The sequence below is a fragment of the Podarcis bocagei genome, assembly GCF_964188305.1.
Source record: "Podarcis bocagei genome assembly, chromosome: 12".
Lineage (NCBI taxonomy): Eukaryota > Metazoa > Chordata > Lepidosauria > Squamata > Lacertidae > Podarcis > Podarcis bocagei.
The window spans coordinates 39,702,675-39,730,611 of record NC_138137.1 but is presented as its reverse complement, the minus strand read 5'-3'; the positions used below and the strand labels follow the sequence as shown (position 1 = coordinate 39,730,611).

At 43.1% G+C, this 27,937-nt stretch overlaps 1 protein-coding gene and 1 long non-coding RNA gene across 2 annotated transcripts in view; one reads left to right on the top strand and one right to left on the bottom strand.

Annotated features, from left to right (window-relative positions):
* The window catches only part of KIAA1217, a 375,624-nt gene that overhangs the window by 88,013 nt on the left and 259,674 nt on the right, over positions 1–27,937 (bottom strand). Inside the window, 2 exon segments of the mRNA XM_081163126.1 lie at positions 6,632–6,824; positions 18,491–18,571. Coding sequence (XP_081019252.1) covers positions 6,632–6,824; positions 18,491–18,571 — 274 coding nt within the window.
* LOC308569437 lies at positions 584–10,984 on the top strand. The gene is made up of 3 exons (XR_014000733.1): positions 584–679; positions 9,943–10,080; positions 10,927–10,984. It is a non-coding gene; the product is annotated as an uncharacterized lncRNA (long non-coding RNA).

Here is a 27,937-nt window from a genome sequence, read left to right as displayed (position 1 = left end):
CATTTTTATCAGTGACTTGGGTTATCAAGTTTGCGTATGATTTCTCGGAAGACAGGAATAAAATGGAATGTAAAACTAGGCTGGGAATAATGAAATGAAGCCAACAGAGACAAATGTTCTTCATTTGGGGAGTGGGATCCCCAACTAACCTGCAACTGCCAAAAAAGTTTTGGGTGGTACCCAACATGCTTGTTCTGTTAGTGTAAAGATTAATGCTTATGTGATGCAACACCCTCCCCCCCCCACAACTCTCTCCCCAAATCTGCTCTGGAGAATTGGAGGAATCCCTAGAACATATTTTTCGGGGGGGGGGGGTGGAAGGAAATCCTTGCACTAACATAACAAGTTGCTTCGTACAGTCATACCTTGGAATGGAATCTGTTCCGGAAGTCCATCCGTCTTCCAAAACATTCGGAAACCCAAACACAGCTTCTGATCGGCTGCAGGAAGCTCCTGTAGCCAATTGGAAGCAGTCGGACATTCAGGTTCCAAAGAACGTTTGCAAACCAGAACACTCACTTCTGGGTTTGTGGCGTTCGGGAGCCAAAATGTCCAAGTACCAAGGTGTTCGGGATCCAAGATACGACTGTACTACATTGGATGCAAGCCCTTATTACCATTCACCAGCCTCTGAAGAAAGAAGCACCTGGAGCAGGGCATCCAATACAGATTCTATATAGTAAGTAGATTCATACCTAAGCTGGTGAGCCTTTGGCTATCCAGGATTCCAAGCTATATAGAGTTTTACGGTCAAAAGCAAAGGCCTTAGCTGTATACAGAAAAACAACAACCAATGGGTCTTTTCCAGACAGGAAGTACCAATCAATCATTAATGGGGCTGCCATATTGTGAACTTTAAAAATTATTTGTTCTAAAGTTGATTTTGACACACAGTATTGCAGCTCGATGAAAAGGGTGGAAATGCCGCAGAAAAGTATCACTCAAGAAGCATTAATGTTTAACGAGGCAATTTAAGAGTATGATGGCATGTTGTTTGTGGCTGTGAAATGGTGTGAAACCTACAGTCTTTGAACCCGTATGCAGCTAATAAATCACTGTCTATTATTTAAACACCCCTTAATTACAACTTCTGACTCCGTATCACTTGGAAGAAGTGGGGCCACTGATCAAATGTATACACTGTGTACTTTATCACTGGTGCTTTATCAAATGCTATATGGACATATTTAGGGAAGGAATTCTTTATCTCCAAATTATCAACTGGTTGTTTACATAATATAGAAAATGCCATTCAGAGTGAGGAATCCCTCTCGACTAATCAAATATAGCTATCTCCCTAAACTCAGCGGAGATAATTTTCTTCTAATATGCAAAGAACAACAGAATAGAGGGATGAAATTTCAGAAATCTTCTAACAGAAGGCATGCCTCACTAGTCGCTTTTGAGTGCAAACCTGTTCACATACAATAAGTGGGAGTTCAGCCATACCCTCCCAAAGAGAAGGTGCTTGCACACGAAAGCTTATACCCAAGAACAAACTTAGTTGGGCTCTAAGGTGCTACTGGATTTTTTTTTTTAATTAATATATTTCGACTGTGTCAGACCAATACGGCTACCTACCTGAATCCTCCCAAAGAGAAGTGGATGATACCCCTTTGACAGGTATTTTGATACAGTTATTAGATTGGAACAAGTTGGGGACCTATGAGGAATGGCAGAGAGAGAGAGGGAAACGCTAAGCCAAATTAGTAGCTTCCTAATCCCTTAACCCTGAACCTCAGTTGCCAAACAGTATAGTGCAAATGTCCTATAAGCATTGACCTTTGAGGTTTGGTGAATTGGTCATATAAAAGGTTATACTATATATAAACTGCACATTGATATACTTGGATCTCACTCTCTGGGGGATATCTGCTTCTCTTTCCTACAGTATATGGACCCTCCTGCAATTTGGGAAGGAAATTTGACTGATCCCAACGTGCATTACATCATAATTATGATGGAATGAAGAAATGAAACAGTGGGAAAGCAGGATCAGACCTATCTCAGGGATGGGGAACTTGTGGCCCTCGCTATGTTTTTGGGCTCCAGCTCCCAGCAGCCCAGCCATTATAGCCGATGCGAGTGCAGCACAGCAGCACCTGGAGGATGGCAGACTCCCCATGGATTGCCTATCTAGTCCATTATCCTGTTTCTGTTAGCGGCCAATCAGATACCTACGAGAAGCCACAAGCAGGACATGAACACAATAGCTCTCTTCTGCTGTTCCCCAGTGATTGATGGTAAGGGCAGATTCATTCTGATCCTGGAGATAGGATACAGCCATCCTTAGCCATTGGCAATATTAGCTTCCATGAATTTGTCTAATTCCTTTTAAAAAAAAAAAAACAACCACCCTGCACTACTAGCCACAATCACATTTTGTCTTAGCGAATAACAGAGTTTAACTATGTGTGAAGAAGCAGGTCCATGGGCCTGTCCTCCATTTTCTCCTACTCAGCATCATCACTGGATGATTCAGGTTCTAGAATTACGGAGAGAGAGAAAAGCTTGTCTCTTTGCCTTTCATAAGCTGCTGCAAATGAAATGTGGGTTTCTACATCCTATGTACTGACAAACATTCCACAAAAGTGAGCACACGTGCATTTACTCCTTCAGAAAAGCACCTCTTCGACCCCCCAGAAACCTAAAAAATCATGTATAAATGATAAAACTTTTCCGACGAACGAAAAGAACTTTTGATTTTACTTGGTCATGAATAAGTGCTTTGGTAGAGCCTGAATAATATAGGGTTGCCTGTCAGTTGTGCCCCACCAAAAAGCCACTCCTGGAAATGGGGTGGGTGGGGGAATAATGAGATAGGGAATAAACACAAAGTAGGTAGATGTTCAAATGGACGCGGGTGGAGCTGTGGGTTAAACCACAGAGCCTAGGACTTGCTGATCGGAAGGTCGGTGGTTCGAATCCCCGCGACGGGGTGAGCTCCTGTTGCTCAGTCCCTGCTCCTGCCAACCTAGCAGTTCGAAAGCACATCAAAGTTCAAGTAGATAAATAGGTACCGCTCCGGCGGGAAGGTAAACGGCATTTCTGTGTGCTGCTCTGGTTCGCCAGAAGCGGCTTAGTCATGCTGGCAACATGACCCGGAAGCTGTATGCCAGCTCCCTTGGCCAATAAAGTAAGATGAGCGCCGCAACCCCAGAGTCTGCTACGACTGGACCTAATGGTCAGGGGTTCCTTTACCTTTACCTTAAGTAGATGTTCAGACAACTTCCCTTGCCCCACATTGTCCAGGATGCCTCTCCAACCTTCTGGGGTAGCTTTTTTGGGGGGGGGAGGGTGAGGGAGAACAAATGACGGCAGGCAATGCTGGGAGAAATAAAGAATCAAGACAAGGAAACTTCCTTCATGTGAACTTAATAATAACTAACTTATCTTAGGGTCCAAGCCAAAGTAATCGTAACTGCCCCCCCCCCCAGTACACACACCAGGCTTTCCATTCTTGCCTCTGTCCAAGTTCTGCAAGGGCATTGAGGCATTTTCTTTGAGGTATGAGTCTCCTGCTGTTGTCTTCGGTGGGGGGGGGAGAGAGAGAGATGCACATGGCCATTCTCATCTCCACCAAGATTTATGAGTGAAGCCGATTAAAAACATGCAGAATGGGAAAGGGGGGAAGCAGATGTTGGTGGGATTTGTGAATTCCTTAGGGATCCCACATATCACATACGATATGACAAACAACAATAACCCCGACAGAATATCATAATGTAGCTCTTTACATCATAGCATTTGAGCTCACAGTGAGTGGTTTGCCTGGGGTTTTTTTTTCATACTTAGGGAGGAAATATATCCTAAATGAGGACTCAGAAGAGACGGAATACGGGCATGGGCATCAGAATATAAACAGGAAGTGCCGCCTACAGCAACTTCCACCAATCTGGTACCCTATAGATGATTTGTACTACAATTCCCATCAGCCCTTTTCGTCATGGTCATATTGGCATGTTCTACATTTTTCATTACAAAAATAGCATAATGTTGGTTCTCTCATTACAGATTTTTGGGGAACCCTTCTATGTGGAGAATTTCCAAAAAGTACCTGCTGCATTAACTAAGGCAGGCTACAGTTCCTGCAGATTAACACAATCAGCTCCCACATCCCATAATATATATGGCAAGACCACCTTTTAATCATTCTGAGTCTCTGTTGGTGTAGAGAAACCAGCTAAAACCGCCTTTCGTTTATACTTCTTTGTACTTTTTTTTTTTAGCTGATTATGTATCAGATATCAAAGCACTCTTGATAAAAATGGCCTGGGATTGTTAACAGAATAAATAAACCACTACGTTCAGTTTATGAACAGCCCCCATGATTTATGACCCCGCTGCCGTTCTGCTTTATGCTGCTCTGCAGTCTGGGAGATGGGATCCAGCAGAAGAGAAGCTTCTTTATGGCAATAACCCTTTGCCTTCCTCAACCATCTGCATTCATTGCCTTATATAGCAACAGCTTGCCTGTCCTATGGCAGTATTTCCTGAGAAAGATTGCCTTCCACTTGTGCAGCTAAGGGTGGGGGAGAAATGTTGGTTTGGTTCACATTTAAAGGCAAATCTATCTAATCAATACTTGGGGGGGGGGAATACACCAACAGAAAAGAAACACAGCCATTCTGAATTTTGCGATGCAAATATGCATATACTAGGGCAAAGTGTGCCTAAAAGTGCGTGTTAGTAAAAAATAACATACAATCCGGCATAAATTACTTTGCAGAAATGCGCATATTAGGCAAAATTGCACACAAAAGTGTGTCAGGATAAATTTGCACTAAAATGCTAAGTGTATGTATATGTGTGTACACACACACACACACACACACACACAGTGGTACCTTGGGTTAAGTACTTAATTTGTTCTGGAGGTCCGTTATTAACCTGAAACTGTTCTTAACCTGAAGCACCACTTTAGCCAATGGAGCCTCCTGCTGCCACAGTGCTGCTGGAGCACAATTTCTGTTCTCATCCTGAAGCAAAGTTCTTAACCTGAAGCACTATTTCTGGGTTAGCGGAGTCTGTAACCTGAAGCGTATGTAACCCGAGGTACCACTGTATATTTATATACATTTTTAATGGCAAGCTGATGTGGAAATGTGGTGATCTGGACTTTAGTTCAGCAAAACGAGAAACCAAAACTGAGAGATCTACCTATTGCTATGTGCAGCTAATTGGTAACAGAAATTCACTAATCTGCTCCAAGCCCATTCAACGTGTGGCAAGAATGGCTACTGTGAGAAGCAGTGTGTGTGGAAATATTAGTGGGTAGCAGTCAAGTATGCCTCCAAGTGAGATCTGATCCCACTGAGGAACTGGGGCTAGGAAGAACTCTAGAGTCACACAGACCTGAACAGGTAGAAATATACAAATACACTTTTGGTCTGTAAGCCAATGGTGGGGATATGCTTTGTATGCAGATGAGCCCCAGTTTAATTCCTCAGATCTCAAGTTGCATAGCTGGGTAAGGTTGAGTGAGCTGCCTCAGAACCTGACCAGTCAAAGCAGACAATACTGGGGTAGATGGACCAGTTATGGATTGACTCCAATAAAAAGCAGTGTTGTATCTCAGTATGAAGGAATGCAAGGCATAGACAACAGAGGACTGGTAACAAGCCCAAAGAGGACACCTGGCATTTTGCCCCCACCTGCGCAGCTCCATACTGCCACCATGTGGCGACTCATCTGCATGTCAATTCCAGGAGAAAAAAGATAGAGGAGCCTTTCTAGGGGAGAAACCTTGATAAGAGAATTGTGAGTTGGACGGGACCCAAAGGATCGCCTGGTCCAACCCCCTGCAATGCACAGCTCTACCCTGGGTGGGCTCGAACCACTAACCTTCTGGTTCACAGCCCCACACACTGACCCATTGTGCCACCTGGGCAGGATACAGTCTGGGGGAGTTGTTTGTGCCCCACAATGGCTTTGCAAGCTTTACTCATTCATCTATGAGGCTGGCCATAATAATTCCCATCCGAGGCTGAGAAACAAACACTGGATCAAGATCATTCAGTAAAACCAAATCCAGCTAATCATCTAAACGAGGAGTAGTAGAGGTTATATCATCCACATGCCGCTGTACGACAAGTTTCATCATTCCTGACCATTGACCAAGCTGACAGCAGCTGATATGAAGTGGATGGAGCCCAACAACACCTGGAGTGTACTAGATTAAGAAGGCTGTCTTAGATTGTTTTATGGGAGCCTGTACAAATCTTGAGATTGCATACTCTCCCTTTCCTTCATTTGTTCATGAGAAGAAGCTTCCCTTTTCGCTTTACAACACAGCCTGGTTCCCAGTCATTTACAAACTCAAGGAACTGTAGCTTATTCAAATCAGAGTTAGATAACAAATATATCAAAGTGCAGTTTGATCCAGGTTTGCTATGACTACTTGGAGTTAGAACAAGCCACAGTTCTCTGAGTTCATACACAATGATGGACCATGGTCTCAGCCTGCTAAGTAAAAGTCAAGTTCTTCCTCTCCTCTCATTTGTGTTTTTCACCATGTTTTTTTCACTCTGAAAGACATTTGGGGAGTGAAATAAACAGGGAGAACACACAGTATTAGATGCATAACAAAACCTGGCATTAGTTCAGCAGTAGAATGTGGGTAACGCCTTACCAAGTGATCTTTCCTTTGTCTGGTTTGTTGACCTCACCACTGGAAGACTTGCTCGTGTACGGCTTCCTCTTGAGAAAGGAGAAGGAGATTCTCCTTCAGACATGATTTCCAGGGAGTCAGCAGATGCCTCTGATAATTCGGCCTGATCTCCCAAATTGGGCTGTGGGCTTTGAGATAGCTTTGGGCTCCTTGTCTGTGAAATAAAATAAAATAAATAAATCATTAAGAGAAAGCAAACACTTTTTTGGTAACTTCAAGATCCCTGCCTAAAGGAGAGCAGGGATTTCTCCCGCCTCCCTCTCATACAAGTAGATAAAATATCACTTGAGCTGCTGAATGCAGAATGATACAAGACCTTCTTTGCTCAAGGTGACTTCCATGTATGTTATTTACAAGAGATTGTCCCAGGGTATTCCATTAAGATTTTTATTGCGGTACGTCCAACTGCACAAAATTCATATCTAACAAGTACCCGAGGCTAAGACAGTATGGGTTAGATAGATGGCAATTTCATTCCCTGCTGTTCTGACAATTGCTAGCATTGTCTGTAACAGTAACAGCATGTAAGCATGCAGATATGCACACAACATAATGCACAGGCAATGAATGAAAGGCTTTATGCCACCAAGCTTCCTTAAGTCTCTTTCAGTATCGCTGTGCTAGTTGTGTGAAGAGGCATTACTCAGCTAAGAGGACAGGGGACAAATTTATACTCTCTCTACTTTGACCTTTCACTCTTAAGTCTTCCGTATAACTACGTTTTTTAAAACCCTGCCCTTCACTCAAAGTGTTCATGCCAATGACAGAAGTCATATTTCTTTCAAGCAACAGTGTGCCATTTGGGCTCTGCCGAGGATAGAAAGCAGATGGGATGACTACATCTCCAATTGGTGGCACCTTTTTCTTCTTTCTTTTCTTTTTCTTTTTTAATGTGTTAAGCAAAAGAAACACCCCTTGCAAAAATGTTTGGTCACTTGATATGATAATGTTTTGCCTCCAACCCACCTACAATCTCCCGTGTGAAAATACACAAAGGTTCCACCACTTCAAACCTCGAATACACATACAGAAAGGCTGGCACAGAGAAGCTTTGGTCCAGCACTGATTTATTCCCTCAAAATAAAAAATATTCAGATTAAAATCTAATCCAGAAAAGAATTCCCAGGTTCTCTACTCACCAGCCAGCCACTCTCTAAACCCCCCCCCCACATTCTCTTCCTCTCAATGGTTTATCTTAGCAGTCATAAGAGAAAGACAAAGCTCTGTCTTTTTTCCCATTTACCCAGCATGCTGTATTATAATCACATCAGGTTGAGGGGAATCAGTGCATGTTGCTGCTACCACCCTTCCACTTGCTTTAAGGCAGGTGTAGGAAACCTGTGGCTCTCCAGATGTTGTTGGACTCTGACTCCAATCATCCCCAACCACTGGCCATGTGGCTGGAGATGATGGAACGACATCTGGATGGCCACAGGTTAGCCATTCCTGTTTAGGTGTTATAGTCAAACCAGCCCAGAGAGCAGAGGTTGGGAACCAGTGACTACAACGCCCATCATCCGTCACCACTGTCTATTCTGGCTGAGACTGATGGGAGTTGGAGTTAATGTTCCACAGGTTCCACCTGGAGAAGACACTTTAGGAATCAGAGAAGACCAGTCCGGAGGAGTCGTCTGTTTTCCTAGTTCAGATTAGCTGGGTGGATGATAATGATTTCCATGCATTACTAAATTAATCCAAAGTTGATTGGGGCAAGTTTACCCATCTCTACTCTCCTATCAGTCTTTAGAGGAATTTTCTTTGTAGACCTGGGGAAAGCATATTGTGTGCTGGGCCCGGGCATGTTGAGAGCTGGCAGAAGGGGCTTTGGCAATGTGGAGAGCTGTCAGGAACTCCGCAGCCGTGCAAGAATTTTAGGGCTGGGCAAAAGGCTTCAGTGGAGGTTCACAGCAAGATTCAAAGGCCTCTTCTTGGCTATAGTCATAGCTAAATTCCAACCATGCAGCGTTTAAAAGGATTTGTTGCCCTTAACTTTTTCATACCCCAGAATAACTACAGATCTGGAAGTTCCTGAGAGATAACTGCTCGCGAGTTGAAATATAGAAGGGAGTGGGCTTCCCTATGTGGCACTCTTTGAACTCTGTTATGAAAGGAGGAAAGGAGGAGCTGTGGTGTAAGAGCTTTCAGAGCTGCAAACAGCTGCAGAATTATGGGCTGAAAGCCTGAACAACATGCCCAAAGCTGCGTCTGCATTGGCTATTTGTACTGAGCTCATCCAGGCTACTTCTGAGCCTGTGCCGTTCCCCCAACCATTTGTCTTGCAGATGGGCCGGAAACCCCCAAGTTTTGGCGGAACTCTAAGGAACTGTTGTGGGCACCGCCCAACGCCCAACTCACAGAAGAAGCACTGGTGATTCTGAGACATCACCACCACCACCACCAAACAAGCAAAACATCTACACCTTCCTCCCAAAACAAATACAAATACAGACCCCCAAAAAGCAGGAGACACCCCCAAACCAGGCAACCCCTTCCCAACCAACTCCCCCCAAAACACCTTGCTCAGTTTGAAATAAAACCTAGAGATGCAGAGTCTTAAGTCACTACGGTGCCGACAGCTGTCACATTAGCAACTCAAGCACTGAGAAAACATAAGCGGCCCAGTCCAAGCAACTTCAGACACCTACAACCTTGTGTCTCGTGATTCTTACTTTTTCTTCGCCCCATTTCTGGCTTAGTATTGAGCTGCCATTGACAGTTCTTATATTGACATGCCCTTGTCCTCGATTCCTGATTCCCATATTCTCGTGCACACTGCCCAAAACACTGGATTCAATCCCAGTTCTTATTTTAATTTAAAACCCTGACAATGGCGATGTTCTATATTTAGAAGGTTGGAAAATGCTGTTCAGATCAAAGCTGGATTCAAAAACAAAGAGCCATATTGCTGACATCTGGCCTTTTCTTTTTGGTGGATATTTATTTTTTGAGTAGGGAGAGGTGAGCTTGCTGCAGAAATGACACAGATCATGGTATACTCCCTTGGTGACCTTGGCTGAAGGAGCAACTGTAGCTTTTTTTATTAGGTTTTCATTAGGTTGCTGCGGAACTTCAACCTCTCTCCACTCCCTCCGTTTCCAACTTGTCCAGTCACACACAAAATATAATAACTCTGAAATACCTAACGAGAAATCCAAAGCCTCCGGAGCTTTGTGCTTACAAAAGGTTTGCATTAATATATTAGGTATTACCCAGCGTCCTGTAGTGACATGATTATGGAGCAGTATTTCCCTCCCCCCCTTCTCTCTCTCCAGGAATTACAGCTAACATTTTTCATCTTAAGAGAATGGAGGCATGCTTTGAAGTGCCTCCATGACGTCGTTCGCGTCTAAGCTACAAGGTTGTAAACACCCCATGTGGGCACATGGACGTTAATACCCAAGAACTGACAAGTGAGTGACCTAAAAAAACAAAGAGGGATTTAAGAAGGCAATAATTCTTTCATTCAGTCACCTGAAATGTGGCTGGTGGTTGTAGGCCATGACTGCAACAGCAGGTTTAAAAAGAAGGTGGTACAGGATCCCTGGACAGTTAAGTCCAGTCAAAGGCAACTATGGGATGCGGTGTTCATCTCGCTTCAGGCCAAGGGAGCCGGTGTTTGTCCACAGACAGTTTTCTGAGTCATGAGTTTAGTCCTGGGTCAGCAGGACTAAACTGCTACTGGTGCAACGGAACACCGTGACGGGTGTCAGAGCGCACAAAAAAGCTGCTTTATCTTCCCGCCGCAGCAATACCTATTTATCTACTTGTACTGGCATGCTTTCGAACTGGACGCAGGTGGTGCTGTGGTCTAAACCACTGAGCCTCTTGAGCTTACTGATTGGAAGGTCGGCGGTTCATGGGTGAGCTCCCACTGCTCTGTCCCAGCTTCTGTTGACTGCAACAGCACCCAGGACTGGTGTATCATATTATTTCTAAAGTCAGTCATTAGACCTCTTCCCCCCATTCCCCAGTTTTGAAGCAGCTCTGGTGTTGAATGAATAATGTTGTGATCAGGGAACAAGATAAGGGCTAACCCCGCCCCCTGCATCATTTTTCCAATCTAAGTCTCTCCTTAACTGTCAGTGAGCTCATTAGTGAAGCTATGATTAGCCCTGGGTTGGGAAATATATCTTTGGATGCAATGCCAGCCCACTTACCCATGAAATTCAGTAGTAGTATTCTGCGTAGACATAGAACAGCCCAGTAAAATCTATCTATAAGCATGATATGGATACCTGTGTTTTTTTCTGCTGCAGGGCTGAATGAATATCAGCATGGGAGCAAGCAATTTAGATAAGGAAGATAGCTCTAGGGGGAAAGGAGTAAAATAAAAATCATATTCCTTAGTGTATCTACTCCTGTCTGAATTATATTCCTCACATGGTTGCTTTTAAAACTAAAACTAAAAATAAGAGACTAGATCATGGATCCCCTGGAACGTTAGACACTTGGAAATGCCTAAGAAAAAAACTGGTGTGCTGATCTCTATAGTCAGTCTTCTGCCAAATTTCCTAATTGTGTCTCAGCTGAAATTCATGAGGTGAAACAGAATTCCTCCAGAATTTTCGGGCAAACACATCTGTAAGTATTTGATGTTTTAGAATTAATTATTTGGCAATGTATTCCCCCCTCCTCACAGTTTAGCTGTTCTTACAACAAGCTGGATGTTAGGTAGTATCTGGCCATTTTGCTAGCATCCACTGGGTACAATTAGGTTCTACCTTTTGAGCAAAATTGTATCAGATTCCCTTCTGGATTCCTGTCAGCTCCATAATGGCTACCAAACCACACTGGGCAGCATTGTTCATTCAACTGCTAAGCAGCTTACCATGCATTAATTGAGAAAGACGCCACTCATGAATTTATATCTGCTCTGCAGACATGGAACCTTAGGCCAAATTACATGTTACATTCTGACTTAGAACTGGCTGTACAGTGGTGCCTCGCAAGACGAAAAGAATTCGTTCCGCGAGTCTTTTCGTCTTGTGATGTTTTTCGTCTTGCAAAGCACGGTCCGTCGCAACTGCGCCTCTTCAAGCGGCTTTAAAAAAAAAAGCGCAAGACATTTTCGTCTTGCGAAGCAAGCCCATAGGGAAATTCGTCTAGCGAAGCAACACAAAACCGAAAAACCCTTTCGTCTAGCGAGTTTTTCTTCTTGCGAGGCATTCGTCTTGCGGGGCACCACTGTATGTTCTTCCTGTGTGCCTTCTCCAGAGTGACCCTAGGAGCCAATCCTCAGTGGCTGGCTTTCCTCCTTTCACTCTGATTGGCTCCAAGAAGCACAAATGATGGGAAGGCTTATGAGTGACTAAAAAGCTCCTCTTTCATATTGTCAAGGCAGCTCTAGGACACTAGCGACAGGGACTCTGAATTTTTGACTTGATAGCTGGCCACAACCCTAGGCCATTATACCTCTGCTCCTGGGACCTTCTCTTTGGCAGGAAGAACATGTGCACCATACTTTCCCTGTCAAGGATACTGGTTTGCAGTGGTGAAAAACACTTTCCTAGGAGCTGTAAGCACCCACAGCCACCCCTCTTGTGTTATCATTTGCTAGCCCAAAGGTAAGTTTCTACACCTTACGGCAAGGATGAGGTGGAGAGGCAGAGAAGGCCGCCATGAAGTGATGCTTCTTAAGTGCCATCACCAAGCTTTCCCAAACTTGGGTCTCCAGCTCCTGTTGGACCACAACTCCCATCATCCATAACTAGGAGGACTAGTGGTCAGGGGAATACTGACTTAGAATGTGTCTTTACACAAGCAAAATCTCAGTTCTGTAAGGGTGAGCATGAGGACATTCATGCCTCCTTAATACAAGTGTTGTATAAAATACTATATCAATCCATACAGACACACCCATTAGGGGAAAAGAACTTGTTTCCTGATACTGAGTAATACATCAATTTCTTTTGCAAATTTTGCAAAAGGGGGCTGGAAAGAGAGGATAAGCAACTCAAGGGTTACTTATAATATACAGTATAATGAGATATTTAAGACGAAGTCACTAGGACGTTGACTAAATTATGGTATGATTTTTAATAATGTTGGCCATTCATCTTCTTTCATTCCCTTCCTTCTATTTTGTCACTCTCATAACTTTTGTCTGATGTATTGCTCATTTATATTATATTATATATTACGCCATTCCTGGTGGCACAGACTGCATTTTGGAATATGTATATACAATTTTATGCCAGTGGAAATATACTTTTTTATTGCTAATATGTATATCATCCAGATCACAAGAAGTAATGGAATTGCTCTATTCTACTTCGGCCAGATCTGACTGAGAGCACAAAGTCTGCTTTGGGCACCAGAATTTCAGAAGGACAGGCAAACTGGGAACATTTGTTGTTGTTGTTCATTGTTGTTAATGTTAGTTGCTTTGGGTCACTTTGTGAGAAAAGTGACTAACAAATATGATGATGATGATGATGATGATGATGATGATAATAATAATAATAATAATAATAATAATAATAATAATAATAATATCCATGCACAAAGCACAGAGGGACACAGTGAAACCCACAGGGGTCTTTGCAATGTAGAAGTCCTTCTTCCACATACAGGATCTATAATAGTTAAATGTTTTCCTTAGTTCTGCTTTCAGGAAGAAAGTCAATACCACATGCATATGAGACTAACTTCTTTCTATGAAAAAAAATTCTCTCTCTGTACATACACACACACTCACTACCCTCACAACAATCTTGAGCATTTTCACCTGTGAAAACAGAAATGGATTCAAGGCTGCAGAAAGAAAATCCAAACACTCAGCAGCTGGGTGTATTATAACTCATTTTTTCTTGTGTATTATGATTTCATTATTGAGAGATGGAGGTGGGGGTGGGGGAAGAGAAGCCAATATTGTGAAGTATTCAATGGACATTGGTTTTAGAGGGGGGTGGGGTGAGGAGATATCATTCCACATAAAATACTCAGTCGACTGTGCTATTGAAGGCTGAAGAGAGGCAGAGAGGGGAGAGGGGATTGTGCAATGGAACGCGAAACACAGCAGGAATCATTCTGCTGTTACATTGAGTTAGGCTCAGTATCATCCACACTAGACAGGCAGTGGCCCTCCGGAGTTTCAGTGAGGACTTGCTCCTAGTCCTACCTGAAGATGCCACCAGAGACTGAGCCTGCTGATCTCCTCCAACAATTCTTAGACCACCTATGTATCCCAACATGGAAACCAGAGACAGCGGTTATACGCTTCTTATTACAGGGGAGAGACCAGGAGCTCACCAAGACAGTAGCCAAGTTCCTCTATTTGATTTTCTGCCGCCAAAGTACGCTACAGGACCCTGCCCTTGCTGCAGTCCCACAGAGGTGAAATAGACTGCTCGCCTCTTCTTCCCTTTGGCAAATGACTGTACTGTTGAAATGGTGATGAGTTCTCATTGGCCTATTTATTCAGAATGTTTGTAAGTGATGCCAATAAAGGTTTGATGATGATGATGGCTGAGCCTGGGACCTTTTTTTTTGTATGCAAAATAATAATAATAATAATAATAATAATAATAATAATAATAATAATAATAATAATAATAAATGCCACAGCCCTTTCCATAGATCAGTAAGGTTTGCTACCTCCAGTTTGCTCATTTGGCTGATGTAGAAGCAATCCCTATCATAGCGATTTAAATGTACGGTGTGAATGTAGTCAGAAAGAGAGAGGGAGAAATCTGCTACTTTTGGAAACAGGACCAAGACCGCAATCCTTACTCCAAGACAGTCCCACTATATGCAACAGGACTTTGCTTGCTTCTGAGTGTTCCAAGGCATTCAGATAACTTTTACAGAATGGTTAATAAGTACTGGTTTGCTTTCATATTGTTTAAACTTTTAAACAATTAAAAAAAAAAGTATTGATAAAGGGCATGCCTGCATTTTTGTGTTCCTCTCCCATTCACCACTACCTTCTTTGCCTGAAATCAAATATTTGCTTTTTCAGGAATCTGAAGGTCTGTGGACTATTAATAAACTTTAACTGAACTGTGTCTCTCCAAGGTTTCCGGAAGGGTTCTCTCCCAGTGCTTGAACTTGGGACCTTCTGCATGCAGATCACATTCTCTGCCTGCCATCGAGCTATGGCCCTTCAGAGTGAAAATAAATTCAAATTAATTTGGTTTTGTTATGTTAAGTTGATTTTGTTATGTGCTCCACTTTGAGGAGATTTGTTGTTGTTTTTTAAATGCAGCAGTATTGAAATTTATGTGTAAAGCAAAGATAAAGCTCCATGGATTCTGAGGGTGAAGCCAGTGCACGGGGAGGGGAGGTTTTTATCTGTTTGCCTCTATCCACAGATTGGATGGAAATATTCCCCATGCAAGGAGGATGCCTAAATCAAAACACACAAAGCAGCGCAAGCTGTGGAGGAGATCCCAACTCAGAACACACAAAACAGACGGATGTTTCTACTCAAGCCCCATCTACATTACAATTGCAGGACGCCTTATCCCCGGTTAGTTGCCCTGGCTTCCTCAACTGTTATCACAAGCCTCTAGTCCTCACACAGGAGCTACATTTCGTGGGGAGGCTGGAAATGCTCCACTATGAACATGCCCAGGTGTATTTAGGTCTGGGCTACGCAAAGCATCTCAACTGTTTTTGCAGTTAGCATAGTGTTGAGAGTTGAGACTGTCTGTTAGTTAGGAAGACAAAAGGGAGAGTTGAGTGATGTGAATCTGGGTGCAACAGTGGCAGGATGGAAAGGCAGAGAGAGTCACAGGCCTGATTTCTGCTAGAATCCAAGGCTGTGGCTATGGGAGAAGCAAGACCTTCTTTTGGTGTTGATGCTGTGAACCCCTCCATAGAAGGCTCAGGTTGCATATATGTGTAAAGAAACCTTATATCATAAAGACACCACAGTCTCTGCTGTGCCTCATTCCCAAAAGGAAAATTGAGCCCTAGTTAAGCACCTGGAACCCCCAGAATCTCGCACTGCTCAAAGATAGGAGTAGTGTGCAACAATATGCTTATTAATCTGCTCTTCATGCAAAAATCTAATTAGGCTGCAAACAGTTTCCACAATTCTTCTATATAGAAGCAATCAGTTACAGCATGGGAGCTTTGAGGTTACAGCGGAGGAGTCTCCATCTTTTTGGATTTTCAAGAGTTGGCGAGTTTCTCTAACTCTGATATTCCAACAGAATTTTCCCCTAAATAATCAGCTTGCGTAGAATTGCAGCCGAAAATCCCATTAAAAGCCAATGGGCTTAAATTAGTACAGTGGTACCTCGGGTTAAGAACTTAATTCATTCTGGAGGTCCGTTCTTAACCTGAAACTGTTCTTAACCTGAGATACCACTTTAGCTAATGGGGCCTCCCACTGCCGCTGCACCGCCATCGTGCAATTTCTGTTCTCATCGTGAAGCAAAGTTCTTAACCCAAGGTACTATTCCTGGGTTAGCAGAGTCTGTAACCTGAATCGTCTGTAACCTGAAGCATCTGTAACCCATGGTACCACTGTGATAGCATAACTTGTCCTGCTGGTTTTAATGGGCCATGCAGTGTGATCCTATGAATGTATATTCAGGGGCAAGCCCCACCCTTATTGGTGGGGTTCACTCTCAAGTTCGTATTCAGCAGATTGCAGCCTGAGTGATTTTAGTTGGCTCAGTGACTATGTGGTTTGCATTCTTAGGGAAGGAATTCTTTTTTTTTTTTTAATGAAATCTGCAGAATTTCCAAGCAACCTTGACTACTTCCCTCTAATGTTGATCAGCCGCATTGCTTCCTGCTGATATGATCAGCCAAAAATATGCTCTCTTCCAAGGACTGTAAAGAAATTAACATGAAATATGTAGGTCACTTGTTCCTGCTCCCTTTTTTAATTGTGTAGACGCTTCCTAAGATGGTTCACATTTTCAGCTGCTAGTAAAAATTAACTCGATTCTTTTGAGGCGACTAAAAGGAAAAGGACGTTTGTAGCAATCTGATAGATCTAGTTTGGGTTTATTTTTCGCCCCCAACCAAATTCACTGACTTGTTGAGATGTCACAAGGTGCCTGCTATAGGATTGTGTGCATCACCACACACTAATTCCTTCCCTTTTCAAGGTTACTGTGGGATCTTAATCAGGCAAATGTTGGTTATTGGTAACTATTCTTGGTGACCATGATTTGCCTCAATGTCCACACTGGGCATACTGTTGTTATTGCAAACTATAGTTTACCTGCCACAATCGGAATAAGAGACTATGGTTGGAAGTGGGCTTCTGATTCCAAGGCAGACTACAGTTAGCGATCAGCACACATTGCCTGATTCAGAAGTCACTGCAAATTATAGCTTCTGAGAACAAGGCAGTGGAGGAGATAATTGAAATGTGTGAGGGAAGTAGAAGGGGGAGGCATATAAGCCTGCAGTATGTCCCCTAAGCCTATTTTATGATCTGGCCATGACATGGAAACTGGGCCTTTGAAAAGATGAGGGGGTCCCAGATGCACCAGCCTTGCCTGAAGCACAATATGAGGAGGAATAGTACAATAACTGAAGAAGTGGAACCTCAAATGTTTCACTACAGACTAAACTACTGAGAGACAAAACAGTTGTGGTGGGCAATTGCCTGTCAGCTCCAGAAAGGTACATAAACCTGAGTTTTATCTTCCAGAGGATAGCTTTTATCAAAACAATTTCACTGTAAGGCGTCCCAGGGCCCTCACATTCTTGTACCTGACAGAAGCCTTTTTAGGTTTTTCAAAGCTTGTCAGGTCCATCAGGAATACTGTTTGTTCCCCATTCTCCAAACTATTGTTACATCTTGCAACAGGTTTAAGCTAGAAGTCATGTCCCCCATTATCACTGCCACAGCCCTTATTATTAGAGCTGTCTGCATTTCATCTAGGGGCAGGAGGATTCTGCCAGCCACTGGCATTTTGTAATGCTGAAATGAAAATAAAATAAGACTTAATATACTGGTTCAAGCCCAAAATATCCCCAATAACTTCCTGAAGTCACAGCAACAAGAAAAACAGAATAGATGCTAAAAGACATTATTACGTGAGCCTTGAGACAATTTGTTCTGATCCAAGGAGCAAATTACACTCCCATTGTCTCTTGAACACAAATATCCAATGGGCATCTGAAATGAATGCAACGGGAAAGAAGAATGTGTTTGTGACATTTCTTTACAAAAGCTAATGGGTGTAGTAGAGCTACTCAAGTACAGACCTTTCCTTGAAAAATTATAATTGCTTACTGTGACATATAAGATTTTTCTAATTGAAGTGCTGTTATAGAATTTGAAAAACACAGGGAGATGAAAATGCCTTTTAGGCACAGAGGAAACCTATGTTTGAAAGAAGCTGTAAAGACCTTACCATATAAATGCAACAGCTTTAGGCAACTTTCTTGCATAGCAACAAACGAGCGCAGGCCGATACATACGACACAAGAGAATATATGAAATTGCTACATTTGAAACAGGAAATACAATAAAAATATAGTCCCAGTGCAATATGATCATGTTACTAGAAATTATGTGGTTCTCAAAAGGCTGCAGAAGCTGATCTATCTTCTCCATGCCTCTTCCGATACGCTTTTGATATGCGGAGACTTTGTCATACAGAAATTCGTCACTTCAGAACTAATGTTAGAAATGGGTGTCCATGCATTTTGCTACCCAATCCACATCTAGGCAGGAAAACAAGACATGCAGGGCCAGATTTAGGTAAAGGTAAAGGGCCAGATTTAACCAGGGGCAACTTCACTCTTTGGGATGGCAAGCTTCACACAGTGAGTGGAAGGCAAAGCAAAAAAACAGCAAGATCAATCCAAGGCAGAATGCAGAAAAAAGAAAAGTGCAGTACTAACTCTCTGAGAGGATTCAATTTTCATCAAGTACCTTTGAATGTCAAGCTCTGAATGGAGGGAGACCAACATGCACTGCAAAGCCTGTGAATCAGAAGAGAGAGAGAGGGGGGAAAAGGAAAGGGGGAGGGAGAAGAGAGAAAAAATTAAAATAAACAAAACAAAAAGATGGAGTACAAACATAAAATGGAAATGTACAGCAATAAAACAGCAGCAGACTGGAAAAGAATAGGACTGAACAAAGCATAAAGAGTATGAAGAAAAGAATTAAATAGCAGGCAGTACTGGAAGGTTTCAAGTTGGGAATTGTAGCTACTTGCACGCTTATCCTTATTGCCATTATTATTATTACAACAATTTATTGATCCACTGTCTCAAGACAATTTAGGTGTAAAATAATTAAAACACAATTTAAAAATACAAATGCAACAAATATGTTGAAAACAAGATTAAAATCCTCACAAGAGGACACTCATGGTAAAGACCCATTTATCAGTCTGGGAAAGCCTGTCAGGAAAACGAAAAGAAAAGACTTCTTCAGTTGTTTCCAGAAAGTGCAGGCCATGGGCACCTACCGCATCTCAACAACAATGCTATTCCACAGAATAGGGGCAGCCACACTGAAAGCCCTGCTTCATGTAGAGTGGGCTTCTGAGATCTTTGGGACTTGCAAGAGAAAGTCCCCAACTTTATACATCTACGTGATGTATAATGGATAAGGTATCTTCTAGAACATACATCTGAATATCCTTCACCTTTTCTCTCCAGCATTCCTGCCAAGCTCTGTACCGAAACTTCTCAATATTTTATCCCCTGTCATCCAGCTTCCTTTCCCCCTACCTCCCCAATTTGTTCATTAAATTTGGCGAGGGGGATTCAGTAAGGAGTTCATAATGGAAGGAACTGGACCCATTAAAGGAAAAAAGCACCAGAAAGGCTTGTTGCTTAATAAGCAGTAATCCAGCTTCCGTTGATACAGAAACAGTTCAGCATTATACAGGTATGCATATTCTATCAGCTTTGATAGTCACGATGTGTAAACACACACAGGAAGCAAAAGTGAGGCATTTCAAAAGAGCAGCTCCCTGGTCTCGCCCCTCCAAAACAGTTTCACTGAAGCGCCTTGACCCACTACAGGAATATGTGCCCCACATCACATTCCAGGTACGGAAGCTGAGTGGATCAGAGATCAATTCAGTCCTGGCAGTGAGTCTGCGCAGAGGGAGCAGGCAGGCTCACATAGGGCATGCAAGGCAGGTTGCATGGGACACAGAGCTCAGTGCAATGCTTTGCAGCTGATCTCTGCCCTTCAGTATGTGCTGCCTGAGGGGGTCACTTCACTCCGCCTAATGGTAGGAAAAGGACTATTGCACAGGCAACTGGCTGGCCACCTTGTGAACAGGATGCTGGACTTAGCTGGATCTTTGCTCTGATCCAACCATCAGCAGGGTTCTTTTTAGAGACAGTTTATTGCATAGTATTAAGAGTCTAGCACTCAACATCATAGAGCAATCCCATGTATGCGTACTCAGAAGTAAATCCCATTCTGTTCAATGGAACTTAATTCCAGGCAAGTGTGTTTAGGAATGCAGCCTAAGGCTATTAACCAGTTTGGTTAGGCAAATTGATTTCCCCAAATTTACCAGCAAACCAATAAATTATATTTAAATAAATCTGCATATTACCTAATACTCAAAATAGGCGCATTTCTGAGGTGTAAGATACTACTGTATTCGATTTTATAGTAATAAGTTCAGTAACCCAACAGGATCAAAACAGCCCCTCTAGTATAACTCGGACCCACAGAATAAAGCTTTCATTGGCTAATCCAGTTCAAGCTTGCAGTTCTAATAATAATAATATTAAGCACCTAATTCCCAGATGCATTACAGAGAAAATTCTAATGTTGATTGCCATCCAAGAATTAAGAGATGGAAGTGAGACCTAATGAAAACAATGGCAGGATCTAAATATGCAGATACCGGTATTTACCTAGGAAGGACCTGGACTCTGAAAGGGCTTAGGAAGGAAATTGGATCAAATGCATATTTCCTGCAGATGAGGATTTTATTGGGCTATGTTGCCGGGGGGAGGGGGCAGGGAAGAGAGATTTCCTGATAGAGCTTGCTTTGGGTGTGGAAACTTTGAGGAACGGCAATCCGGCTGAAACATGGAGGTCAGAGCTAAATTCAGCAGCTGCATATTAAAAGCCACACAACCATTTCAGCCATCACATCACATTGAGGCTGGAAGCCTAGATGAAGAGCAGACATCGAATGAGACAAGCATTTGGCAGTTGCAATCAAGTGGAAAGAAGCGAAGAAGAATATTTGCAAATAAGCAGAGAGATAGCAGCCAAGTCTCATAGGCCTGGCGTGCCAATATTGAGAACAAAGCGGAAGGAAATTTGGGGAAACATTTAAATTCACACTCCTAAGGCTACGTATTTCCAAAAGCTATTTATGACCTGGCCTCTGCATCTCTCAAAGTACACACATGCTTGAGTTCCAGCTTGCTAATATAAAATGCTGGTTAGCAACAACAATGCTGGGGGGGGGCAGGGAGGCCCCTTTTTACCACCTACATATGGGTTGTTTTTTTTAACTTTCATCAAGCTGTTTGAAGGACATGTTTGGAAAATTACTCTTGCAGCTCCAAAGATTTGCCCATCATTTTCTGTCCCCATCCCTTCATTATTAAGAAGACAGAGTTATGCAAAAACAATGGTTTCTTGATTTTCCCACCCACCATCGGTACTTTTTGTTGATTCTCTCCCCAAAATCATTGCCCTTCTCCTTCCTGATATTGCTGGGGAAATTATTCCATTGCTCATAAGCCGATTATGACTTACTGGAAATAAGAAACACACAGGGATAAGCTGTAAAGAAATGAAGATCACTATTTAATAGGGATAATATTTTGAAAATGAGGTATGGGGCGGAAAAGAATAAAAGCTGTTTTCAAAATTCAGCAATGTCCCTTGTATTTGGATCTGTTATTTTCCTCCTAGCTTTACTTTCTTAAACTGACCTGGTTAATCAAAAGATACACCAGTTCTGCAAGTAACACTCTAAAGCACACAACTGCAATTTTGAGTGTTAGCTGAAATTGGGGGATGGGGTGGGACTCTACTATCCCATCTAAGTTCTCCCAAAAAATGTTGCTCTGTTGTTCGACCTCACTGCAACCTTCCCATGTGTCAGCTAAATGAAAATGAAAGGTTCCCCCCCCCCAAGTTCAAAATCAGAACATCCAATTAAACCCAAGGAAAATGCTTCAGATAGTAACTCAAATGTCTTACACAGGGAAGAAAGTTTTGATCTATCTTATAGAATCACAGAGTTGGAAGGGACTCTGAGGATCATTTAGTCCAACCAGAGGCAGAGCTAGCTGCTCTGGCACCCGGAGTGGCACACGTGCCCCAGGGGTGGGGCAGGGAGAGCATCCCAAGGGGCAAGCCGCCCATAGGGGGTGGAGCGAGCCCCCCATGGCAGGCTGCTTCCTGGGCGAGGGAGGGAGCCACGCCACTTTGCCAGCAGCCCTCCTACCTTCACTGAGGTCCAGCGCCGAGGGCCTTCTGGTGGTTCCCTCACTGCAAGAAGCCAAGTTACAGGGAACCAGGCAGAGGGCCTTCTCGGTAGTGGCGCCCGCCCTGTGGAACGCCCTCCCACCAGATGTCTTTTTTTTTTTTTTCAAATAAATTTTTATTGGTTTTCCAAAGGTAAAGAACAGAAAAAAAAGTAAAGTAACAAAGCAAAAGTTTAAAGAAAAGAAGTTACAGCACGAAACAAGAATTCCGTATATACAATAAAAAATTTTTCCATCAACTTAACGTAGCCATCTCTTTCTGGACTTCCTTCAGCCCGCCCGTGAATCTTCCGCAGTAAAAATCTAAAATACACATTGCCTATTATGTATTGTCATTAGTTACTCTTTCACCTCTATTTTCCTTAAACAATACCTCTTCCTCTTTTACAGTGCTTCTCTAAATCCCCTTAACGTTATTTGACCTTCACTAAGGTTTTCCAAGTAATCCGCATATTTCCCCCAGTCCTTGACAAACTTTTGGTCTCTTAGGTGTCTAATCTTTCCCGTTAATCTATCCAAGTCCGAGTAGTCTAGTAATTTCGATCTCCACTCCTCTACCACCAGATGTCAAAGAGAAAAATAACTACCAAACTTTTAGAAGACATCTGAAGGCAGCCCTGTTTAGGGAAGCTTTTAATGTTTAATAGGTTATTGGATTTTAGTGTTTTGTTGGAAGCCGCCCAGAGTGGCTGGCCAGATGGGTGGGGTATAAATAAATTATTATTAATATTAATATTAATATTAATATTAATATTAATATTAATATTAATATTAATATTAATATTAATATTAATATTAATATTATTATTAGGCACACAAAAAGACTAGTTAGTATGTTCAGACCCTTTGCAAGGGAGAGGGAGAGGACATGCTAAATACACACACACAGTGAGAGAGATACACTCTTAAGCCTGAGCTTTCTCTGGCACTATTTAAGACTCGAAGTTGACAGCACATTGCAAGCTTGATAGCATAGCAAAACCTCTTCTGTAGCCCGTGGGGGTGGGGGAGCCCAGCTATTTGGTACCAAATCATCCAAATGACAAGGTTTATATATCTACCTTATTATTAAAAAGGCTTTCATGGCATTCCTCTCTTCTTCCAATAAGTACCTGTCATCCGCTCATCAGTTCCAACAGTGACACGCGAGTTAACAAATGGCTTTGTTCAGCCCGCACCAGTATATACTTGCCTAGACTATATAAGAGTCAGACAGGAATTTGCTCATACACCCTGGCTAGCTACCTCTGAGAAATTAGTCAATCTTTTTTAGCTGCAGAAAATGCTTCATCACACAAGATCCTGATTAGTCAAGGAGGCTACGTGGTATACTAGAAATGAACCCAGATCTCCTCGGTCCAAGTCCAGTTTGCCACACTGGTTTAGCAATTCCCACTGGCTTCTGATAGAGAAGAGACAAAGGCCAAGTCTGAAGGCTGTCCTATCTTGCCATCCACAAACAGATTCAATTTTACATGAATTTGCCAAGGCTGGGCTGCGGGCAGCAGTCTGTGCTGCAGTTGGAATCAGGAGCTGTCGACAAAGCCTAGGGGTCAGGAGAACCAAAGGCCAACCAAAGGATACAGGAACACAGGGCAAGGCCTTTGTTGCTCAAGCAAGGCTTAACTTGGACAGGAAACCACTGAGTAAACATCACAGCCTGCATCCATCCCACTGAAATGCACAGTGGTACCTCTGGTTACATACTTAATTCGTTCCGGAGGTCCATTCTTAACCTGAAACTGTTCTTAACCTGAAGCATCACTTTAGCTAATGGGGCCTCCTGCTGCCATGTTGCTGCCGCGCGATTTCTGTTCTCATCCTGAAGCAAAGTTCTTAACCCGAGGTACTATTTCTGGGTTAGCGGAGTCTGTAACCTGAAGCACCTGTAACCTGAAGCGTATGTAACCCGAGGTACCACTGTATTTGGGGTAGATACGTTAGGGGCACAGATTAGGAAAGTTCTGAACAGCAAACAAAATGCTAATTCAATCAAGCCCCAGTTAGTTTACAAGAAATATCTGTTCATGTGCATCTCATTTAGCCAAAATACATGCATGCTTCTGGCTCTACTGGGCTTAGAAAGCCAGGGTGTAGGAGTAGACTTGGATTCGAAGAGCTGATGACATAATTGTTCAGCAGCCAAGTCTGGGTTTTAAAAGCTAAAAGAATCTGCAGCATATGAAATCATTTTCAACTTACAAAGCTTCCAAGTCCTGTGCCAGTGTGCTTTGCTTTAAATATGGGGTACCAAAGAATCCACAAGTTCTTACTTCTAAGGATACCCAATTCTTCCACTTCTTTGTTGTCTCTTATTTTATCTCCCTTTCACCTTCAGAATGGAAATAAGGCTGAATCCAAGTGTTTGTTAGCATAAGAGACCACATTTCTGAAATCCCCTGTTCCTGGTTACTGCTATATATACTCACAGCATCATTCTGGAACAGAGGCGGGGAACCTGCAGCTCTCTAGGTATTGCTGGACTACAAACCCCATAGTCCCCGACTGCCTGGGGCTGACAGGAGTCCAGTAACCCCGGACGGCACCAGGTTCCTCATTCCTGATCTGGAATAAATAGTTTTCAGTGGCGTTTACTGCCAGGTAAGACTCTAGAACTGCAGTCCAAGGGTCAAACCAGATGATGTGTCCCTACACTGTATCTGTACCATTAAGTGCAGGCTTTATAAAAAACACAATCTGCCAAAAGGAAGAGGGCAGCCAGGATTTTTGTGTGTGTGTGTGTGTGTGTGTGTGTGTGTGTGTAAGGGAGGGAGGGGGTAGTCTTAACCCTTTGCCCTCATTATGGCCCCAATTTAGGGCTCGTCCACACTTCTGCTTGGCCCATGCCTAGAAAGCATGGGTCTGAGTGGTTTTCTGCTTACCTCTCAGCTTCTAGGCAAGCATCCTTGGGGAGGGATTGTTCCAAAACTGGGGCACCACCACCAAAAAGGCCCTCTCCCTAGTTGTTATTGGCAAAGCCTCATATGGCAGAGGTGCCTTGGGAAGGGTCTCTGATGATGAATACAACTGCTGGGCAGGCTCCCATGGCAGCAGGCATTCCTTCAGATACCCGAGTCCAAAGTCACACAGATTACAATAGCTACTTTGCAAAAAGCACCACATTCCTGCAAGTACCAAATAGTGTGCCAAGATTTGTGACATCTGAGCAACAAGAGGCTTGCGAAGGACTTCCGGGTTGGCGCGATCGGGAAATGGCGGATTCCCTCCGAGCTCCGGAGGGAATCGGCTCAGCGGTGGATGGGTCTTTGCCGTGCCGGCGACACGGGGACCCTTAAAAACCGCAGGCGCGGAAGCCTGCGGACTGAAGACTCGGCGGGTGCCTTAAGCGCCCCCCCTGATTCGCAATGAGCCTTTTTAAAGGCTACGGAGGGGATACAGGGGACGGCGTGGCACTGAGAGTCGACCGCTACCGCCGCTGAGTGAAGCCGCGAGCCATAACTGGAGAGCGCTGACTTCCTTCCTTGAAATTCGGACTGAAAAAAGAACCCGTGAGTAATTTGGAACTGAACTTTAAAACTTTTACCTTTTGAATTTGAGACGACCGGGGGGTGTGCTAAAAGGAAGTCCCCACACCCCCCCTTGCAGACGATCCAGAGCAACGAAATAAGAACTAAGCTGGAGTGCCTACCCTGTAAAGGGTGAGTTTTAAAAAGACAGTAACTTCCAAGATTTAGAAAGGTAAATTTGAGCAGGAGAGTGGAGTGTTGGAAGAGTTTTTGTTTTGTGGTAAACAACCCTCCCTCCCGGGCCCGGGAGCGACCTGCTTTGGAGCCTGTATAGAGGAGCAGAATTTGACAGCTGTCAAAAGCTGTCAAATGGACTATCAATAGTGAAAAAAATTGCTGTTTAAGACCTCTCCGGATTAAAAGGAGTTACAATTGAACTAAAATTTTGAGAAACAAAGAAACAATAATAGGACAGAGGATTGTTGGAGAAAAGGTTACTCAGTAACCAGATTCCCTCTAGGGGGAATTCTGTGGAATTACAATGGCTGTGGGTGGAAAGATACTGAGAGAAATCGAAAGAATGTTCTCACTGGTGGGAACCCTACAGGAGCAGACTACAGCTATGAGTAAACAATTGACGACCTTGGATTTGGAAACAAGTAGCTCTGCTGAAAGTAATGAGGGCCTGAGTGAGAAAGAACCCACAGCTGAATTTGAAACAATAAACAAAGAAGAGGAGAAGACAAAACAAGAAAGAGAACAAGTTATCTGGGAAAGTACTAACCAGAAGCCGACATCTGGAGAACACAAGCAAGGAGACTATTGGATTAAATCCACTCTAAGCCTACGAAAGATACAGAAGATGAAAGTGGAGGCCCTGGGACTTTATGGAATTCAGGAGCTTGAAATAAAGAAGTACAATTGGGGCCTCCACATAGACTTTGATTTTGACTATCAGCAAGACTTAGGCCTTGTGGAAATTCCTCAGCAGTTGCCTTTAAATATGGGAAGAGACTATGGACTGATTGGATTGATTGTTAAGGAAATCTTTCGAGACTCGATGATAGACAAAAAGGACTACCAACAAAACCGGCGGAGAGGGACTAAAAGAGAATTGAGAGCCTCGGATATCCGGAATCCAGGCTAAAAACTGTTAATTTGGACATGTCTCGGGAAAGGACGCAAAGCGGGGAGGGGAGGGAGGGAAGTATCAAATTTAAACAACACTCAAGACCAGGGGGTTTAGTATTAAGAAAATTATGTAAGAAAAAATGAGAAATCGAGGGAAGAGAATTGGGGTCCAACTTAGGGAAAATTTATTTTTGTTTTTTATAAAAAGACTAATATTAAGATGGAAGAAATGCCAACTTGCTGACATAAGTTTCGGAATAGGGATGCAGGGGAGGGGGTGGGGGGAAGTCAAGGACTAGGGTTAGAAAATAAGATTTTCGGGAACTATTCATGTTCGTTGTTTTTTATGTTTGTTTTGGTGTGTTGTTTGTGTTTATATAAAATGTGAAAACCCAATAAAAATATTTTTTTAAAAAAAAAAGAGCAACAAGAGGCTTGCTTTGGGGAAGATGTGCAGACTGCAGGGGCAACAGCGGGAAACAAACACGCATTTATTGTGCAACGTGCTGACTAGGCAGCAAAACTATTGAATCCATGAGAAAACAGTGGGGCGAGAACGGAAGCAATTGTCCCTTCGGTTCATAATGCAGAACGGCTAGCATTCCTGCAGTCCTGCTTCCTTGACCCAAATTTTTGAGGAACTTTTGTTGCATAACAACGCAAATGCATTATAACCATTCCTTCACATTTCACAACAACTGCTTAGCTTTTGTCTCGGTCTGTTCCACTTGCCTTGGGTGGAAATTCTATACCTTAACAGAAGCCGCTACAAAATGTATAAATCTGAAGCTTTCCTCTCTGCACCCTTGTGTCCTGGAATGCATGTCTCTTGTTACTTAAGTGAAAGGAAAGAAACTGATGTTGTCAGCTCTCATCAAGACAGATGGTTTCCCCAGGATATCCGGGCTGAGCATTCCTACTCTAGTTATGCCTAGAGTAGAGAGATATGTGGAGAACTTAAGACGAACCTGCTGAATCAGGCCAATGGCCCATTGAGTCCAGAGTCCTGTTCTGGTTTCCTTCAACTGGTACTCAGACGCACTGCTGCCAACAACAACAACAATTATTTATTATTTGTACCCTGCCCATCTGGCTGAGTTTCCCCAGCCACTCTGGGCGGCTTCCAACAAAGATTAAAAATACATTAAAATGTCACACATTAAAAACTTCTCTAAACAGGGCTGCCTTCAGGTGTCTTCTAAATGTCAGGTAGTTGTTTATCTCTTTGACATCTGATGGGAGGGCGTTCCGAGAAGGCCCTCTG